Below are 18687 nucleotides of genomic sequence, written 5' to 3'. Positions count from 1 at the left end.
AAACAGATGTATTTATGAGTGGCATTTGTTATTGTCACTTTTATGGCCACCATTTCTGTATGAAAGATGTGGCCATAGTCTTGAAAATGTACTATATATTACTCTCAGTGTCATGAATGGATCAATTTAATATATGTACTCTCCGTGTCAAGTAGTCCAAACACAGCTTAGATTTATTAATCTGGGCAGCACCTGCACAATGATGATTCCTGTGAACATACCGTCTCTGCCAAACATAATCTACTGCATCTCCAGACTTCATCTTCTCCCGCTTGCTCAACAGTTCCTTACCCATTCATTCAATGGTACACATTGTACCCCTTTTTTTTGAAGGGGCTTTGTGTGTGCTCTTAGTCATTAACTTGTTCGTTTTCACTGTGTCCTTATATTCAGAGCCTAGCTTGTCAACCCACTTTAAATACCCCATTTTCTCCAAGGCACCCCATCCCAACCCCTCTTTTATTCTGAGGAATACACCACACACACACATACACAGTTTCTTTGCATCAGACTTCACTATAGTGTGCCTGCAGGGTTGGCTCCAAGAAGGGGCATTGACGGCAATACCCCCCTAAATGGAATGCTGCATTGTTTTAGCGATACGTTTCTATAAGAGAGCTATATTCAAAATGCCCCCTTGTGGAAACCAAATCCCCCCCCCATCTGATTCATTCTGTAGCCGAGCCTGTGTGCCTGTCCTGAAACCTTGCTGCTATAAATCTGAGGCCCTGTATCAGACATTAGATGTGGTTTCAGATAAAAAATGGCACACACCAGATACGCACATCTCAAACTGTAACTGTCAGTACAGTACATGTGTGTGACTTCAGATAGCTCGCACATATATGCAAATTAATGTAGAGAATGCCAAGAGAAAATGTCAATACTGTAACCTTGATTTGTGTACACTCCAATGTAACTCCTAAACTTCCACTGACATCATATTCACTGGTTTATGTTCCTCCCAGGAGAAGAGGTACTCCCAGATTTCCAGTGGCTGGAGAAACTATAACCACTGTTGGTGACACAAGAGAAATTATGTGTCAGATGTAATATACATGCGTTGTGATCTCATTCTGGTCAAATCCTCTGTTGGTCAATGGAATACCATTGTTGTGAGCGCATAACAAACCAGAGGTTTGGCCTGGGTGGCCGTTTCTTACTGTAAGTGAGATGAACCCTGTTGTTTGCCCTGGCCTGCCATGCTTCCCCAGTGTGCTATGGCTACATGCATCCCCAGGAACTAAACGAAGACTCAGCTAAAATGTGGTGCTTGTGGGTTTTTTTCATGAAATGAGGAATGAAAGGAGAAATTAGTCAATAGCTGGCTTTCTTTCTCCCAGTTGAGAGGACATTAAGGATAGGAGAGTTAGGTCATAGATAGGTAAAGTGCGTCAGCAGAAGAGATTGCTCACAGTTTTAGGTTTGTGAGGAATCTTTCACTCTTTCACCTCTAGCTAACTCTATCTCCTTCTGAACTGTAGACGTCAATCTTTGAGCCTGAAAGGAGATATAGTAACCTTGACAATACGGTATGTCTGCGGTAATGTTTCCATTGCATGATTAATCAGGAATGATAATACCCAATGAAACCTGTGATTCAGACTAGCTACATTAAAGACCTCTAATGATAACCACCCCCCATCTAAGCCAGTCATGCAGATGTCTATAGTCTTCAGCTTGGCAGTCTTATGGCACAAAGCCTTATCATGACTTCAAATGTACATTTAAGTACAGTAGCACCTGTAGACATCAATCGGCCTTTCTGCTTTGGAGTTCGCCGCCCAGAGGTGTAGTGTCTCAGTGTTAAATTCCTCCAGTGCCCGTCACCTCAGTACAGTATGCCAACTTGGAAGTGGGATTTACAATGCGCTATTCACTTTTGTGAGCACATGTGCCACCATGGAATTCATCCCTTGGCAGCAATAGCTAAACTTGACTGCTGATAATTGACTCAAATGTTACCATTTATAATTTAATACTAAATCTATAATATAATATAATATAGATATTATATATAATGTCAGGATGTGTAGTCTGAATACACCCTTCAAGTAGTTTTGTGTGCTTATACCTGCAGTAATACATGCAAGGATTGGCCCTTTTTTCACAATGTCAAGCGTTAAGACCAAACTGTATTCAGTAGGCTTCAGGAGGTTTAGGCTAGGCTATTTCTTCTTTCTCAGCCTCATATACTGTGACCTAAAGCTGTCTGCCGACATTCAAATTATCTCTTTGAGGGGCGCGCGTGCCGCAGCATCAGCAACTTGCCTACTGCTGCACTGATGCAGCATCCCCGCTCAGAAAGTCTCCCCTAGTCTTCTGAAGCCACGTTTCTATTCTCATTTACCCTCTTTAATGTGTGATATTTTCAATTGAGATGCATTAGTGTTCATGTGCCTTCACCACCAGAGTTATGGCGGGTTGTCGCTGGGACACTAATGTGCACTCGCCACGTAGCATCCAATCCCACTCTCTGACCCTATCCCCTTTGTCAGCCTACTCTCCCCATCCTCTCTGAATTAAAAAGTGGGCTGTTCAAGATTTCATATTTGCCCTCACTTTCTCCAACTCCTTCTTTTCTTCTAGTTCCCCGTTCGGTCGGACGCGCCAATCGCTATACCTGCGCAGAGCACCCGTATTGAACGTCGCAGTGCCCCGCACGCACTGCACCAAGTGAGGGGAAGCCGAAACCTGAAAAACCAAATTTCACTACAAATAGTTTCTCACTTTTACGCAATTGCCTGTTAACATTTTTTTAAGATTTTCGGAAGAATGCGGTAGGTCATCACCTTCTAATTTCATAAACTATAAGTCATGGTTGTATACTCGTTTCTGGAGACTTAAAGTTTAGTGTTGAAGATCAGTTCTTGATCTTTTGTGTAGCTTGTACCTTTAGCCTACCTGACGCACTGTATCCTATGACATAAAGAGCAAGTCTTTTTATATTTCCGGAGACAGAGGATTAGGCTAATTGCAAGCTCTAGTTTCTAGGCGTTCATTAAAGTTCAAATTAGGTCTAGGCAATTTTGTGCTAAATATTCTATATTTGAATAGAAATTATAACCTACCTAAAACAGATATCCCTTCTATGTCTTCAAATTATTGTGCATGAATGTAACTTTTTTTGACCTAAAATATAATGAAGTTTAATTAAGTAGGCTAATATATATAGGTTGCTTTTCCGAATTTTCCGAAAACTAGGTCTATCTTAACTCCTTACTGTTTTTATTTAATTCTACCTAACTGTCTTTAAAATCATTACTTTCTCCATCAGACCGAGAGCTGCCCCTCCTCCTTGTCTTTTCTACTGTCATTTTCCAGTAGACAAAAATGACGTACTCATCTTGCTCTCTCTCTTTCTCCCATTCAAACACACACACTCTCTTCTCTCTCTCTCTCTTTCTCTCTCTCAACCTAATGCACATTCACTTGTCATTGGAAAGTGCCTTTGGCATATCATGACTAAAAGGTTATTTCAGATCATGGTTTTTCTGTAAAGAGTTTCCCTACTTATCAGCCAGTTTTAAATCACAAGTTTTGTTTTTGGAAATTTACAAGCATCAATTAAGGGTACCACACTACAAGCACAGACAACCCATGTGATGTGGACCTTTATTTAAAGTTTTTGTTGATATTGTTTGTTTACAACCCCATGACATTGCAAGTTGCACTGATGCTTCACTCTGAAATGCACCAATGTCACAGCTCATGACTCAAGGTCACTAATCATACCAATACTTGACTGTGATTTTATTAATCTTTTACTTTTGCGAGAGACATTTTGTCACATTACTGATGGTGGAGCAGGTGTGTGTCTATGGCTTGGTGGTAATGCTTTGTTGTGTGTTTTGCTGTCAAAAAGATGTTATTAACCACACAACAGATCAAACTGTATGTTTGCAGAAGATGTGTTTGCTGAAGTAGTCTGACAAAGAAATAATACTGCCACCAGTGGTTGAAAATATAAATGCATGTGTCAATGAAAGAGTCATCAAAGTATCACCAAAGTTCCTACCCAGTTTCCATCTACGTTACAACCTGCTCACATAGTGCATTCCTCTAGCTATTGGATAATGGCAACCAACTTTTGTAAGTGAGAAATTGTTAGATTTTTAATGCAGTGTTAACTTTCTAATCCGCCCTATTAACTTTTTTAGCCAACAGTGGCTGACTTTTAGCTTGACATCGATTTGATCATACTGTTGTGAAACTGAAGGTTATAGTCTGCTAATAATTGCGAAGACTAACGAAGAGAGAGGGAGAACCAAATGCTATACTGACATCAATACTTAATTTAGGTGAAAGTTTGAGTTACCAACAAGATTGTCATGTTACAATCCAGCAGCCCGCATGACCGCAGTCGAAAAATCATGTGGTATCAGGTGAACAGGAAGTAAGTGACTTTTGTCAAGGGGCATCAAATGAGCAAACACAGAATGGCAGTATAGGTAAAGTGTGATTTAGTAATACGTGAGATTTGCACTTTCAGCATAAACGTGTGCTGGGATCACTCGTGTTCTATATGACTTGAAAAGGAGGGAAATGTGTGATTTATTCACAGGTTCTCCTACAGGGTTGGTTCTACGTAGCATGTTTTCCAAGTTTATGTGGGTTTCAGAGACAGCAGCATACCTTGCCCACACCCATGACTGACCATTTTCTATTTATTTGGGTCAGAACCTTTCTTTATAAATCTGGGAGAGGAGAGAAATACTTTTTTTCCATTCTGTGCCGTGCAGAGAATGTTAACAGAGAATGTTCTCCCACTTCCCGTGACTCACTCTTCTTGTCCAGGAAACCGGGACAGCAAGATACCTTCGGCTTTTCTTCCCCCGCTGCAGGAGACTAGAGGAGGCAGTGGGTTTCCCAGAGTGCTTTTTGTTTCTCTGGCTCTCATCTGCCTTGGGCCCTGTGGGCTCCTTTTGTAAAAGATACTAGCAGGTTGGGAGGGAGGAAGGGAGGGAGGAAGGAAGAATACTGGACGAAGGATTATTTAAGGAGGGCAGTAAGTGGGGGAAGACAGTCAAAGTGAAAATGGCCGAAAAGAATCTATGGAAGGCTGCAGAGATAATTGAAGAAGACAGGTGTGAAAGCATGGTTTTGTTTAGAAAAGTAAAGAAGAAGAAATGTCTTATGTGAGAGTACAGTATATTAGAAGGTATTATTCTGCTGTAAATCCATGTTTGATGTGCTTAAACACTATCAAATGTCCCTGCCCGCTAGATTTTATGGTAGAGCACTACCCCCTCCCAGCCTTTCATCATGGAAGCGATCACATAAACTAATATTGCAGGTAATGCTGTAAGTGAGGGGGTGGAGCAGGGTTATATCTGCACCCTACATTAAGCACCCACCAACCTTGAAATGGCCTATAAGGAATGTCTAACCACACTGGGTTAAGCAGGTCAGTGGGCAGTGGTTTGTGAAAATTGACAATAAACCGCATCCAGTGTGAATATCAGTCATCATTTGCGATACCTTAGCCACTCATGCTGAATGCCACACAGAGATGTGCACGCCTTTCCCTCTGCCTCCAGAGATTGATGTTTTACAATGTGGCTCTGTAAAAGTGGATTGTAAACCGAAAGTCGTTTGGCACCTAGAACTGCTGGTGTTGGCATCACTATGCTTTGTTCAGCTGTATTCTCTGTTTTCTAATTACAAAATGCTGAAAAGCCAGTGTCATGAAGACTGTCAGGCCAAAAACCATGTACTAGCCATGTCTCTAAAGGGTCACTAAATAACCAACCACCCACCGTTCAGGGGGAGGGTTCCTGCACCATCATGCCACATCTAAGATGCATATACCGTCAGTCTGTGTTAAAGCACACTTCTGTAACAATAACAGTAGAGTTTGTCCTTGGTCGATGTTTTAGGGTTGTAGCTTTGCACCAAGCCTGTTTAATAACATGCTTTTGGTTTGCTTTTCCATAATGAGAAGCAAGAAAAAAAGGATGGAGAGAGAACCTAAAAGTGTGCCAGTGCCTTGTCCTGTAATTTTCCCCTTGAGGACGTTTGTAAGAGAGACGGTGAAAAGTGAAAACACAGAGCGCAGCTGTCCTCTCCTAGCCCAACGCTCCCTTTTGTGAGATGTTCTCCAGTCAGGAATACTAATGGTTGCCTGTCTGTGGAGTCCACCCAGCTGGCATCAAAACAGACAACATTTATTTGACCACTAAACAGGGCTTTTTATACGATACTTTAGGTTTCTGTGTCGGTGCTGTGTTTGCTTGGACTCTCAAGCCTGGATAGAGTGATATTTCATTGAGAATGGCAGTGAGAATATTGTAGCTGAGGGCAGTTTACATTAGCTATGTAGCGCTGATGGTGGTATTATTTTTTGGTCAACTCATCAGTAAGTAAATAGCCTCTGTATTGATTCATACTGTACATATACTACAAACCCCATAAGAGGGTGCAGTTGTGGATTGCAAATAATCGATAATCCTTGTTATGGTTTATTTTAACGTCATCATTATGACTTTATTAGATAGCTTAAAGGTCCCTGAAAAGTGGAGTGTAGTTACATAGATATGTGTGTTTCCCTGTGTTGGAGTCAATGAATGAGGCCCTGTTGGGAGACAGCAGAGTTTGTGGTTGGTGGTTGATTTGTGGCCGGTGCATCTGGTGCCTGTTCATCTTTATTTCACTTACATTCACATGGTGAAAAGTCTTAACAGGCTGAATATGAGTGTGACTCCATGCACACTCCCTACACACACAGACACACACACATGCATGCATAGACACACACAAACACATGCAAATACACACAAACACACACACATACAGCATGTTTCACAATTGATTTATTGATTTAACAGAGCTTCTTCATGGCATGTCTATGAAGAGCATTGTGTGTTAAACCAGCTGAGAGACTGGACTTTCCTTTGACCCAGCAGTTCATATCAAAAGGACCAGGCACCTTTATTGTGTCCATTCAGTAAAATAAAATAATCTGAAGATGTCCGGCAATGACTGACAGAATTTTTAGCTTTCAGCTTTATGTTGTCAAAAAACCTTTGAGGTTCACTTACTTATATTATATTTTATTCATAAAACGCCTCAAAAAGTATTCTGTTTATAACAATACTGCCTTCATTTGTGCACAGTAGAAGCTGAATGTGACTTCCCTGTTTCATCATGCCTGCCTTAGTGGAAGGTTTTGTGAGGTCAGTCAGAGCAGTCTACCATGCCCGCTGCCTTCTAGGCTAATAACAGACCCAGACTGGAGTAGAAGTCCTGGCTGGCAGCCCCAAGGCATGCAGACGTGTCATTTGCTTGCGGAGGTGATGAATTGGCTGCGGTCAGACATGAATGGGTCAGCGGGTTCCTTTTTGGAGAGCAATGAGGCTGCTGTTGTCCATATGTCTGTGTCCTGCAGCAACAGGCTTTCTTCATATTAGTTTACACTGATACAAAATCTCCATTTATTTCCTGTTCATCTCCTCTCTAGTTGTATCGTTCTCGTCCTTTCACTCTCACCAAGTTGTTTGCCATCTTCAACAGTTGTCTTACTTACTCCGGTTGTGCCTTGTTCCACTTTGGAAAAGTATGGATAAGAGTGGACCATTTTTCAAGTGTGATCGGATATTCTTATCATATTCCATGATTTCCTCTATTGTTGTTCTTGTCTCTCAGACCAGAAACACTCATTCCCCTTCTGTGTGCAATGTGCCACATCTCTCTGGCCTTCCCTGCACTGACTGGACACTCAGAAGGTACAAACCATTAATTTGATCATACTTGGCATTTGTTTCGATACATGGAAATTCTATACAATCTCTAACCTGCTATGAATTCTATCCTCGTATTACCATAGATGATCTAAGACACCTCCAGGTCTCCATCCTCTCTCCGTCTCCCATCTCTGCCCCACTGGGAGACTCTGTCACCATCCCCTGCCTGGTGTCCCTCTCCATCCCCTCCTCCACCTCAACTCCAATTATTCCTCGGGTCAAGTGGAGCGTGGTGTCCAGCGGGCAGGAGACAGAGATCCTGGTGGCCAGGGGTCATAGGGTTAAGGTCAACGAGACCTACCGGGAGAGAGCCTCCTTGGTTAATTACGCCGCATCCCCTGAGGATCTCAGCCTATGGCTGGGGGAGCTGCGGTCAGGTGACTCGGGCTACTACCGCTGTGAGGTGCAGCAGGGTCTGGAGGATGCCAACGACCTTGTGCAGCTGACCGTCAAAGGTAACAAAGACAACTTTTCTTTGCCAGTGATATTTAAATTATATTTCTTCCTTGCATTCATATTTGTTTGTTTTTTGCTGTCATAAATGTAACAGCACTGTATACATAGTCCTGATAATTCTTTGTGTGTGTTTACAATATGTGTGTGTGGGGTTGTCTGCTTTTCTGCCTGTCTGTCTACCTACTTATGTTTCTGTTTGTTTGTGTAGGTGTGGTGTTCCACTACCGACACGCCTCTGGTCGCTATGCCTTCTCATTTCCCGAGGCTCAGAAGGCCTGCGACAGGATCGGTGCCCAAATCGCCACGCCCGACCAGCTCCTGGCGGCCTATCATGATGGCTATGAGCAGTGTGATGCTGGCTGGCTTGCAGACCAATCTGTAAGGTATGTCTTAAGCTTCCCTAAACTTTTTTTTTTGTTTGTTCTGCCAGACCACATTTATCTTAAGGCAAGGTAGGTAAGTTTTGCGAACCTACCAATTTTGGCTAAAGTTCGAAAGGATTCAAACCAAAATATCCCACCCCTCCCTTTAAAGCCACTCCTCCAAAACACATGAACGCACTGCACTGCCTGACTACTGCCGGGAGTCAGGTAGGTAGACAGACAAGTAGCCTATCCAATCATTGCACTCGGTCTGAACACAGATATCGATTGATTTAATTTTACCTGTAAATCTGGTAGAGTCTGAGAACCTGATCTATTTTGATACATAATCATGTTTTGGAGAGGACACTGACACAGGTCAGAGAGATAAAGAGCAGAACATGACAATTGGGTGACAAATGCAAGGGCTCCCTCCAATGAGTTCAGGTCAATGGGTTCCAAATTAGGCCCTAACTGTGAGGACCACCGTTCTATTTCATGCACCAGCACTTGTCCCCTGTGCTTTATTGTGTAATGACCTTAAAGGTTGGGTGATCCCAGTGTTCTTGTTTACTGAAGTGCTGACACAAAAGCTGCAATGTCATTGTCGTTATATTCCTGTTTTTGGAAAGCTAATTTCTTCTTCTAGCTCTTTGTTCAGACACTATGATGGGAGGAATACAGGGTAGAGGTGACACAGGTTGTTGAAATAAGAGGTTGTAATCCAGGACTTCAAAGGAAGTGCAGTATTTTACAGCTTTGGCAGTTTGACGGTTGCATCCCAATGTGGTACAATATGGTAGCTACCTTTCTTAACTAGAAACTTAGATAGTGTCTTTAATAATAATAATACATTTTATTTAAAGGCGCCTTTCTCGACACCGTACAGGGTACAAAATACATTTAAAAACAGCAAAATAAAAAATAAAACAACATTAAAAACAACAGAAGAAGGCAGAGTAATTGACATTAAATGGAATATGCATTTTCAAACAGATGGGTTTTTCAGTGTTACATACTAGACCTTAGTATCACAGTGACTAGTCTAATGTGCTGAACGTGGAAATAAATAAATATTTGTACTTATTCTGCAGGTACCCGATCCAGGTCCCTCGTGAGGGTTGCTATGGGGACATGAACGGGCAGCCTGGAGTGAGAAATTATGGGACACTGGAACCAACGGAGCTGTTTGATGTCTACTGTTATGTTGAGCAAATAAATGGTAAATTAGAATCCTTGAATACAGTTTGTTACATAAAATCCTCATATCAGTGAATTTAATTACATTATTTGCGTCGGTCTGCCAAGTACACATGCTGTGTCATCAAGACTTGTCATGTTTTGAAGGACATTTTTAAAAATATGTAAGTCACGCGGACATAGGGAGATTTTAACAAAATATATACAGTGGGGCGCTAATCAGATCAGCTACGATAATCAATACACGTATTGCGTGTGGGTAACATTGAGTGTGCCTGATTCACAAGGACAAAATGCAAATGGCACATCTTGACCTGTTAAAATGGACACATGTCCTAGAGAATCTCATGTTTAAACCAGCCCAAGGACTCTCCCCTCTCACAAATCAATGTCAATGTGGAAATGCGTGATCTTTGCCCATCTTAACATATTCAACACACGGACATGTTGAGTCCACAGGAGAGGTTTTCCATGATCCTATCCCTCAGCTGCTGTCATTGGATGAGGCGCAGACGTACTGCAATAGAGCTGGGGCAGAGCTGGCCACCACTGGGCAGCTGTACATGGCATGGAGTGAGGGTCTGGACTGGTGCAGCCCTGGATGGTTGGCTGATGGCAGCGTACGCTACCCCATTGTGACACCTAGAGAGCGCTGTGGCGGGCCTCTGGCGGAAGTCAAAACTCTGTACCTCTTCAGCAATCAGACGGGCTTCCTTGAACCTTCTAGTCGCCATGACGTCTACTGTTTCAAAGGTCTGCTACAGCACTATCTCAATTGAGGTCTTTGGGATACCGGTATTTATGTTTTCACATGAAACACATCTGAAACTGCATACAAACAGAATATGATAAGAATATTATTGACTGGACAAAGTCAATTATATTCTTATCATATTCAGCTTATTCAGTCAATTATATTCTTATCATATTCAGTTTTCTATCCACTTTCTTTTCTCAGGCCACGGGAATCCTCATACCGATGCACCGATGGACTACATGGCTACAGAACCCGAAGACATGGGACAGGATGTAATCCTCCTCATACAGACAGCCGAGGAGCTGCAGCTCAACCAGGATCCAGATCAGGTGGAGCGAGAGGCCCAGAGTGCCTTAGACTCCCTCCCTGCATTCCAAAACACTCCCATTGGGGAAGACCTGCAAGACACGCCCCCTACACCCATCTCAGATATGGACTCCCTTTTCAGCCCTACCACATCTTCACCGAACCTCCTTCAGCCCTTTGATGAGACTCTACTTCCTGTAGAGGTTGACCATGACTCTCAGAAACCCACATTGTCTCTCCCGATCCATAACTCCAGTACACCAGACCAGCCTGAGCCAGAAACCACACCAGAGTTTCCAGAGCCTTCTTTCGAGCCTCACAGGCATTACCAGCCGATGCCAGAAACAAACCTGGATGAAATGGAGTACCCTCAAGCCAGTGGTTCCAAGCACTTCCAGCCCATGCCTGAGACCAACCTAGATGTTGTAGATTCTAATAAAAGCACAACGATAGGTAACCATAGTTATCAAGTCATGACTACCATGATATCAACGACTTTCAACTCTACCAGAGAGGTTACAGAGCAACATGAGAAACAAGACCCAACAGCAGAGAGCGGGCATGAAGAGGCCATAGTAGGGGAGCATGAGCAGGCATCTACCTCAACTGGGTACCAAGAAAGAAGCAGTCATCATCCAGGACAGTCAACCTCCCCCTTCACAGAGGTCACATCCATATGGTCTCCTCTGGATGGCTCTGGAGACATTTCCCAAGGTACTGCTTGTGTCACACCTAACACTCACTGTGTTAATGAATTCAGATCCTCAAAATATTTATTGCTCTAAGTGTTGTCATTTTTCAAAATGGGTCCCTTCAAATTGACATTTTGTTTCTTCCTTACAGAGACTGATCCAATCATCCACCAAGAAATCCAAATGATCAATGTCCATACCACCTCAATTTCCCCCACTTCTGACCTCAACACTCAGAAGTCCACCTCTCCAGGAACCACTGACATTTCTAAACATTTGTTTTTGGATCATTCTGAAGAGTCGGGGCAAGATGTCTATTCCACAGTCGTTGCACATCCTTCTGGAACTTCAACAACAAATGTGGAAAGAACAGGCTTTCCTGAAAGATTGGACTCCTTGGGAGAATTAGAACTGCAACCACTGGAACAAGATGATGATCATGTTGGATCTGGTGACGAAATGGCCACCACTGAGTCTCCAGATTGGACTGTCCCCAACAAGAGGCCTGTTCAGCTCACTACTCTTGGGTATCAGACGATGTCAGCTTCCAAAATGGCCGACCCCACAGCAGAAGATGAGGGAAGTGGGTATGAAACAGGCACAAATGCATCACACCTGGAGCAAGAGGTCTTCTCTGTTGAGCCCCTGACATCCAGTTGGGATCTGCACCAGACCACCTCTGCACCCCAGGAATCCAGGGACGACCGGGCGTACAGCAGCAGCGGACCCATGTTCATCTCACCAACAGAGCATTCAGCTTCCTCAACCGAGACGGAGGAGTTTGGATCTGACTCCTCTTCCACTACCGAACCCACTGCTGCCACCGTGTCTGCCTCGACACAAGTGTTCATGCAAACCTGGAGCCCGTCCACAACCACCCCACAAAATGTTCCTGAACCAACAGACCCAAAAATGGTGACGGCTCTCATCCCACCCGTGGATCAAAGTCAGGTGGAGCTTGAATACGGTCTTACCAAACCACCCACCTTGCGTATGTTGCCCAATGGGAGGGCTGCCGTGGGCAGAGCCGGAAAACTTTCAGGTAACGCTCCAGCCACCCTAACCAGCCTAACCACCCTTCTCTTCTTGCTCGAAGCAACGATGCTCTAAACTCCTGGCACCCCTCCTCCTTCCCCCCTTACTACTCAACCTGTCTTGCTCCATCTTTCTGCAAACCACCACCTACCCAACAACTCCCCCCTTCTGCGTCTGTCTTACTTCAGCAGCCGACTCACCTCTCCCACCTCCCTGATCCCAGACCCTGTAAAGACCCCTCAGCTTCCTGTGACCCCAAGAATCCAGCGCTGATCTGTGGGAACCCCTGTCTGACATTTGTCAAGACGATCTTGTTGTGCATGATTTTTTTGATTTTCAAAGATTGACTTCTGTGAAGTATTGCTCGGACGTCCAATTTCTGTGAAAGAGATGTATCCAATGCTTGTTGATCTTCCTTCCTCTTTACCTTTAGGACTATAAAAAAATACCAGTTGCAGATATAATGTCACTGGACTTGGATAGAAAGTCACTTCACTTGAATGTAACACCTCCAATGTTTAATGTAACAACACATTTTTAGAGCATTTGATTGGTTGAGCAGAGGGTACATGTATCACTCTATTTTGTTGTTTTGTTTGTTATCAATACATTTTTGTGCTATACTGAACTAGATATCTTGATGGGCATCACTAGATTCAATATATTTTATAGCACACGATATTGTGAAGCACAGCAATTGTAAGCACAATAATGAAGAGTCCATTGGTTTTGATAGATTATAGCGCAGAATAATATTTTCTAAAATGATTTCCAGCAATACCATCATTGTGTGTAAATAACATTTTAGATAAAAGCCCAAGTTATTGCTTAACCCTTGTGTTATCTTCAGGTCATTCTGACCCATCAGTCATTGTGACCCACCGTCGTATTGCGACAACTTTACCGCATACAAAAACAAAGTGAAGCATTTTATTTTAACCGTTGGGCTGTCTCAGACCCCCACATTGCAAAGGTTAAAAGAAAATTATTTTTATTTGTTTTTGTATTGGGTAAAATTGGGTAGACACAACAATGGTTCGTTATGAACCTTTGGGTCATGTGACCCGAAGGCAGTACAAGGGTTAAGATTGATTAGTATCTGTAATCTGTAAAATCAGCTAAATGATAAATGGCAACAATTAAGGCTGGTTCACTGCCTTATGATCATGGATGTTGACAGCACATGTATAGCCTCTCTTTTGTCTGTCAGTTTGTTGAGTATATACTTATTTACATACCAATGTTCCTACAAATGTACATGAATTTCACACTGACTTAAAAAAAAACTAAAATCTCTCCTATATAAAAACAGTTGAAATGTCACACTTTAAGAAATCATCAAAGACAGTAATTAACATTTATTTCTGGTCTTAAATCACCTGCAATATCTGGCCAACACACGTTAAATCCTAAATCTTGTAGTAGTAAAATTGCATTTTCATATATGTTTTTTTCACAAGGATAAACCAATTAAAGGTTGACTAAAATGTTGAGGCCTGGCTTTTGAATGTTTAGCTCTCAATTCTTTTTTTATAATAACTGCTGCCTGTGTGGGTACTGAGTTGATGTGAAACTTAAAGAGGATTAATATTTTTTCCACTCCAACTTTCACATTCAATGCAAACTTAATTCCAGACTCTAGTTAACTCTAGTCTGGACATTATCTCAGCACAATAGTTGTACTCTAGGGCCACCTAGTGGTGTCTCACAAGACAACACAAAGTGAAACAGGCTATGACAGAGGGTTCTGCTTTTTGTAAGTGAATCCATTATTTTGAAGCCTTTGAAACGGTAAACGAATCTATCACAATCAGTTATGTATCAAATGAAGATTATTAGCAACTTTATGCGTCTGTAGATGTTAATTCATACACTGTTTCCTTTCCTTTTCCCATTATCTACTCAAACTTATTGTGATGTTGTGAAACCACGATACACATTTCAGCACATCCACCAAACCACTTTAACTCTTCATTATCCTTTACTTACCACTCAAAATTGCCATATGGATTACCATATCTATCATTTTCGACTTATTTCTATTTTGCCACAACCTTTTCTCCAGTCGCTTTTAATGCTTCAGTTATTGTACAATATAATACATAAAGGCTGTTATATTGCATCCAGTTGTCATTGTAATAGTCAGGCTCGTATTTTGGGCGTTATCATGGCTGGACTTCTTTTATGTTACAGAAGCTTGTTTGGAGGACCCTTGTGTCAATGGAGGCACCTGCGTTGAGGAGGACGGACACACCAAGTGTCTCTGTTTGCCCAGTTACGGAGGAGACTTCTGTCAGACAGGTTGCTCCCTCAGTCTAACTAATATTTTAAGTTTAGACTCAGTCTCTCTCCCTCGCACCCTCTCTCTCTGTCTGTCTCTCTCTCTCTCTCTCTCTCTCTATATATATATATATATATATATATATATCTGTCTTTCTATGTCCCTCTGTTTCTCTCTTTCACACAGTTTTTTTCTCTCTCTGTCTTTCTCCCTCTCTTTCATGCTCTTTCCCTCTCTTTCTCTGTCTCTCTCTCTTCATCTCCTTCAGACGTGGAGCAATGTAATGCTGGCTGGGAGAAGTTCCAGGGCTTCTGCTACAAACACTTCAATCAGCGACTGAGCTGGGAAGTGGCTGAGCAGCACTGTCGCATGACCGGCGGCCATCTTGTCTCAATCATGAGCCCTGAGGAACAGGACTTCATCAACAGTAGGTTAAGAGGGAGACACAACAAACCCCGTACTGCATGGGCAGCCCAGAACAGAACACTTGGTCAACACCACGTCAATATTTGATTGACCTTTGACATGTAAATGCCTCATCTGCACCCCCTTACCCATTGTAACTCTGCTGCATCATCAACAGTATTACAGTAACACTATTCAGAATACTTCATTGCCAAGTTTGACATGGCCTCAATAAAGAGAAATATGTATGACCTGCTGAGGCTAGGTAACATGTAATATTGTGTCATCTCCTCAGCCAATTATAAAGAGTACCAGTGGACTGGATTGAATGACAAAACCATCGAGGGAGATTTCCACTGGTCCAACGGAAACCCATTAGTGAGTTGAAATTTCACATTTGGCCACAAGGTGTCATACTGTGCTTAGACATATCAAGGTGTCATACTGTGCTCAGACCCTTTCAAATATTAAAATGTAGTCATGCATGCACAGCAATATAATAGCAAGAAAAAGATTATACACTTATACTGTTTGGATAGTTTCAGATTGCTTTACATCCTTACCTGATACACAAGACCTAAACATAGAACCTAATGTATTTGCATCTTGGCATCTGTGTTTAGCTCTATGAGAATTGGTACAGAGGTCAGCCTGACAGCTACTTCCTGTCCGGAGAGGACTGTGTGGTGATGGTATGGCACGACTCTGGACGCTGGAGCGACGTGCCCTGTAACTACCACCTGGCTTATACCTGCAAGAAAGGCACATGTGGGTCATGAATTAGTCTTATTATCTATTATTATCGTTATCTATCTTCAATGCACACCTTTACAAATTTTTCAACTATTTATTTATTCATTTTATATGTAAAGTGGATAAGACACTATTCATATAAGAAAATGTTTCTCAACTCTTCCCACAGCCTTGTGCGGGCCACCTCCCAAGGTCCCCAATGCGCCAATGTTTGGCAAAGCTCGCCAGCGCTACGAGACTGATGCCATTGTGCGCTACTACTGTGCCCAGGGCTTCCAACAGAGACAAAACCCTCTGGTCAAATGCCTGGCAGGTGGCAAATGGGAGGTGCCTCAGATCCGCTGCATCCCAGGTAAGCTCACCTGAAGTTCACAGCTCATTTGAATCAAATCATTAAAATGGAGACAGACCTGTTTAATGATATGAGAGTACTGGAGGAGACTTTGAATGTTAAACATTCGGCCCACTGAGGAATGATGGGCATGATAGAACAATATCAATATTTTGGTATCTACTTTTTTTAGGGGCACGTAGCACTACACAGATAGGAGGAGTCCCATCGCCTACCTCAGAAAATCTGGGTCTTGGTGAAGAAGAATCTCAAACAAAGGAATCACCACAATACTGGGACATCAAGTTTTAAATCCCAGGCAATTTCTCAATAATATGCAATATTATGTATCCTCAATACATTTTTTTCTTATCTTTTTGTCTTTTGATGTTGAGAAAGTGATATGACAGAAACATATCAAGTTATTTTATTCAACTCTTCTTATTTTCCTTTTTGGTGACAAAAGGAAGGGGAACTTTCTATAGGTTGTCCACTTTAAAGGATATCAAGGCCCTATTTATTAACCCCTTTACCCTCTTTGTGCATTTGCATCCAAAAAACATCCATCTGAACCCTTTGTTCTGAAAAGTCTGTTCTGGTTTAACAACTGCATAACACAAATATCTACATTTTATTTTAATCTTATCATAGAATTGACTTTTGAAACTCATTATTCAAATTGTTAGCAACAGCTGGTCTGTTTTCAAAGGGAGGTATGATCATGTTTGCATCCTGGGAACATGTTCAGGTTTAGGTATAATAGGTTTACAAGTTGAGGAATAAAGAAGATTCTGTCTTCCAACTGTAAAGTGCATAGTTCACTTCATGTTATGCTTTAATTCTCTATAAGAGATTAGTTATCTTGACTCAATTACAGTATTGGGGAAATCAACAAGTATGTTTTCCCAAATCAGTTCTGGTCAGGTTTGTTGTATTCATCACGAGTCAATCAGATGCACAAGACATAGGACACATGTTTATTATCAGGACTATTCATCTTTTCACTTGTTGCAGCCCACCCAATCACACTCTCATTTCCACTTTGTCCAATCCCATTTTTATAAATTCTGGTGCTGAAATTCAATTCAACATTTTGGTAAGCACAAATAGAAGGTAGCGTAAACATTTTACACATAAATCAATAAAACACAGTTTAGTGATTCACTGATGATGGAAGCAATTTGAGTGAAAGGGTTGTCAAGCAGTAGCATACAATATGGTGCCAGATCAACAAATCCAACCTAATAAATCTGTCTTTATTTTTTAAGGTTGGGAGCCTAGACTGTTCACTGATTGTTCACTGCATCCTTGATTTTTATGACACAGTTCTATTCAAAAGCTTTATGTTGTAATAAAGTTTTATAGAATCAAGAAATAATCTACAACATATAGCACAGCATCAATCTGAAGTTGTATGTCCTTAATTTCAAAAATGATTTATGCATCTTTTACAGTAATACATTCTTTCATAAACAGACTAATACCCAACTCAAGAAATGTCTCTGAGTGTGTTTCTGTGTACTATTCGAGCAGCTATATCAGTTACCAATATCAGTCATGTCAAAAAACAGCATGGATGAAAATGTAGTGCACATTTAGTTATTATAAAACTATAATCCAAATTGTTAATATATTTTTGCGGCCTTCTCAATGAGACCAGCATATAAAGAATTATATTCTCATAGTTTGTCACTAGATGGCATTAGTGAACGAAAGATATAGCGCATGTTATTCATGTGTGAGGCCTGTATAAAAAGGCAAACAAAGACAGAGAACATGTTGAACAACCTTTTCTCGCTTTTCTGGTGTACTTACTTTAGATTGTCACTTTCTATACTTGCTGTAGCCAATGCCTGAGCTCCAGCCACTCACTTCTGACAATTACAAAGGGTTCATTATGGGGACCGTTCCCAAGGACTGGCTTCCTCTAACAAATGTGGAGTAATAATCAATCTTAATTACGCATGCGAGCATACTCCTCTCAAATTCTTTAACACATTTACAGATTTGAGTGAAATAAGATGAGTTTGGGGGGTTATTTATGTCAGGCAGTGTGGGTGGGTGGATGGAGGGGAGGGCAAGTAGCTAATCCTCATGAATTCTGTATGCAAGCCTCCATATCAGTGCAGAAGGGAGATACTGTTGGCATCCAGATGGCATTTCTCTTTGGCTTAATTAATACAGTTTCAGTTATGAAAGGATCAAATGACTGAAGTCAAGGCTAGGCAGCCATGCTTGTTGTTTGATGCGGCATGTTAAGCCAGGCCTCGGGGATGATGCATGTGTGTGTGGTGATGAAGCAGAGTGGGCATCAGCAGCCTACCGCTCACAGCACTGTTACCACGTGAACCAGCGCGTCCAGGCTTT

The 18687-nt window shown here is 41.9% G+C and overlaps 1 protein-coding gene across 1 annotated transcript; it reads left to right on the top strand.

Annotated features, from left to right (window-relative positions):
- The first annotated feature begins 7146 nt into the window (after positions 1–7146).
- Positions 7147–16632, top strand: LOC136962512 (brevican core protein-like). Its single transcript, XM_067256300.1, has 14 exons — positions 7147–7175; positions 7645–7724; positions 7826–8197; positions 8407–8581; positions 9655–9782; positions 10220–10513; positions 10719–11537; positions 11667–12557; positions 14744–14851; positions 15100–15258; positions 15532–15614; positions 15860–16004; positions 16159–16341; positions 16514–16632. The coding sequence occupies exons 1-14, from the start codon at positions 7147–7149 to the stop codon at positions 16630–16632; spliced, it is 3585 nt and encodes a 1194-aa protein (XP_067112401.1).
- The last annotated feature ends 2055 nt before the right edge of the window (positions 16633–18687 follow it).

This window comes from Osmerus mordax, chromosome 18, assembly GCF_038355195.1.
Source record: "Osmerus mordax isolate fOsmMor3 chromosome 18, fOsmMor3.pri, whole genome shotgun sequence".
NCBI lineage: Eukaryota > Metazoa > Chordata > Actinopteri > Osmeriformes > Osmeridae > Osmerus > Osmerus mordax.
Note: the sequence above shows the minus strand (reverse complement) of the source record. Positions and strands in the feature narration are given on the sequence as shown.

Coding starts and splice junctions, on each gene's coding strand:
- LOC136962512 (XM_067256300.1), top strand. CDS start 7,147: ATGCCTGCCTTAGTGGAAGGTTTTGTGAG. Junction 12,558..14,743: donor CAGAGCCGGAAAACTTTCAG/GTAACGCTCCAG, acceptor TTTATGTTACAG/AAGCTTGTTTGGAGGACCCT. Junction 15,259..15,531: donor GGAACAGGACTTCATCAACA/GTAGGTTAAGAG, acceptor TCATCTCCTCAG/CCAATTATAAAGAGTACCAG.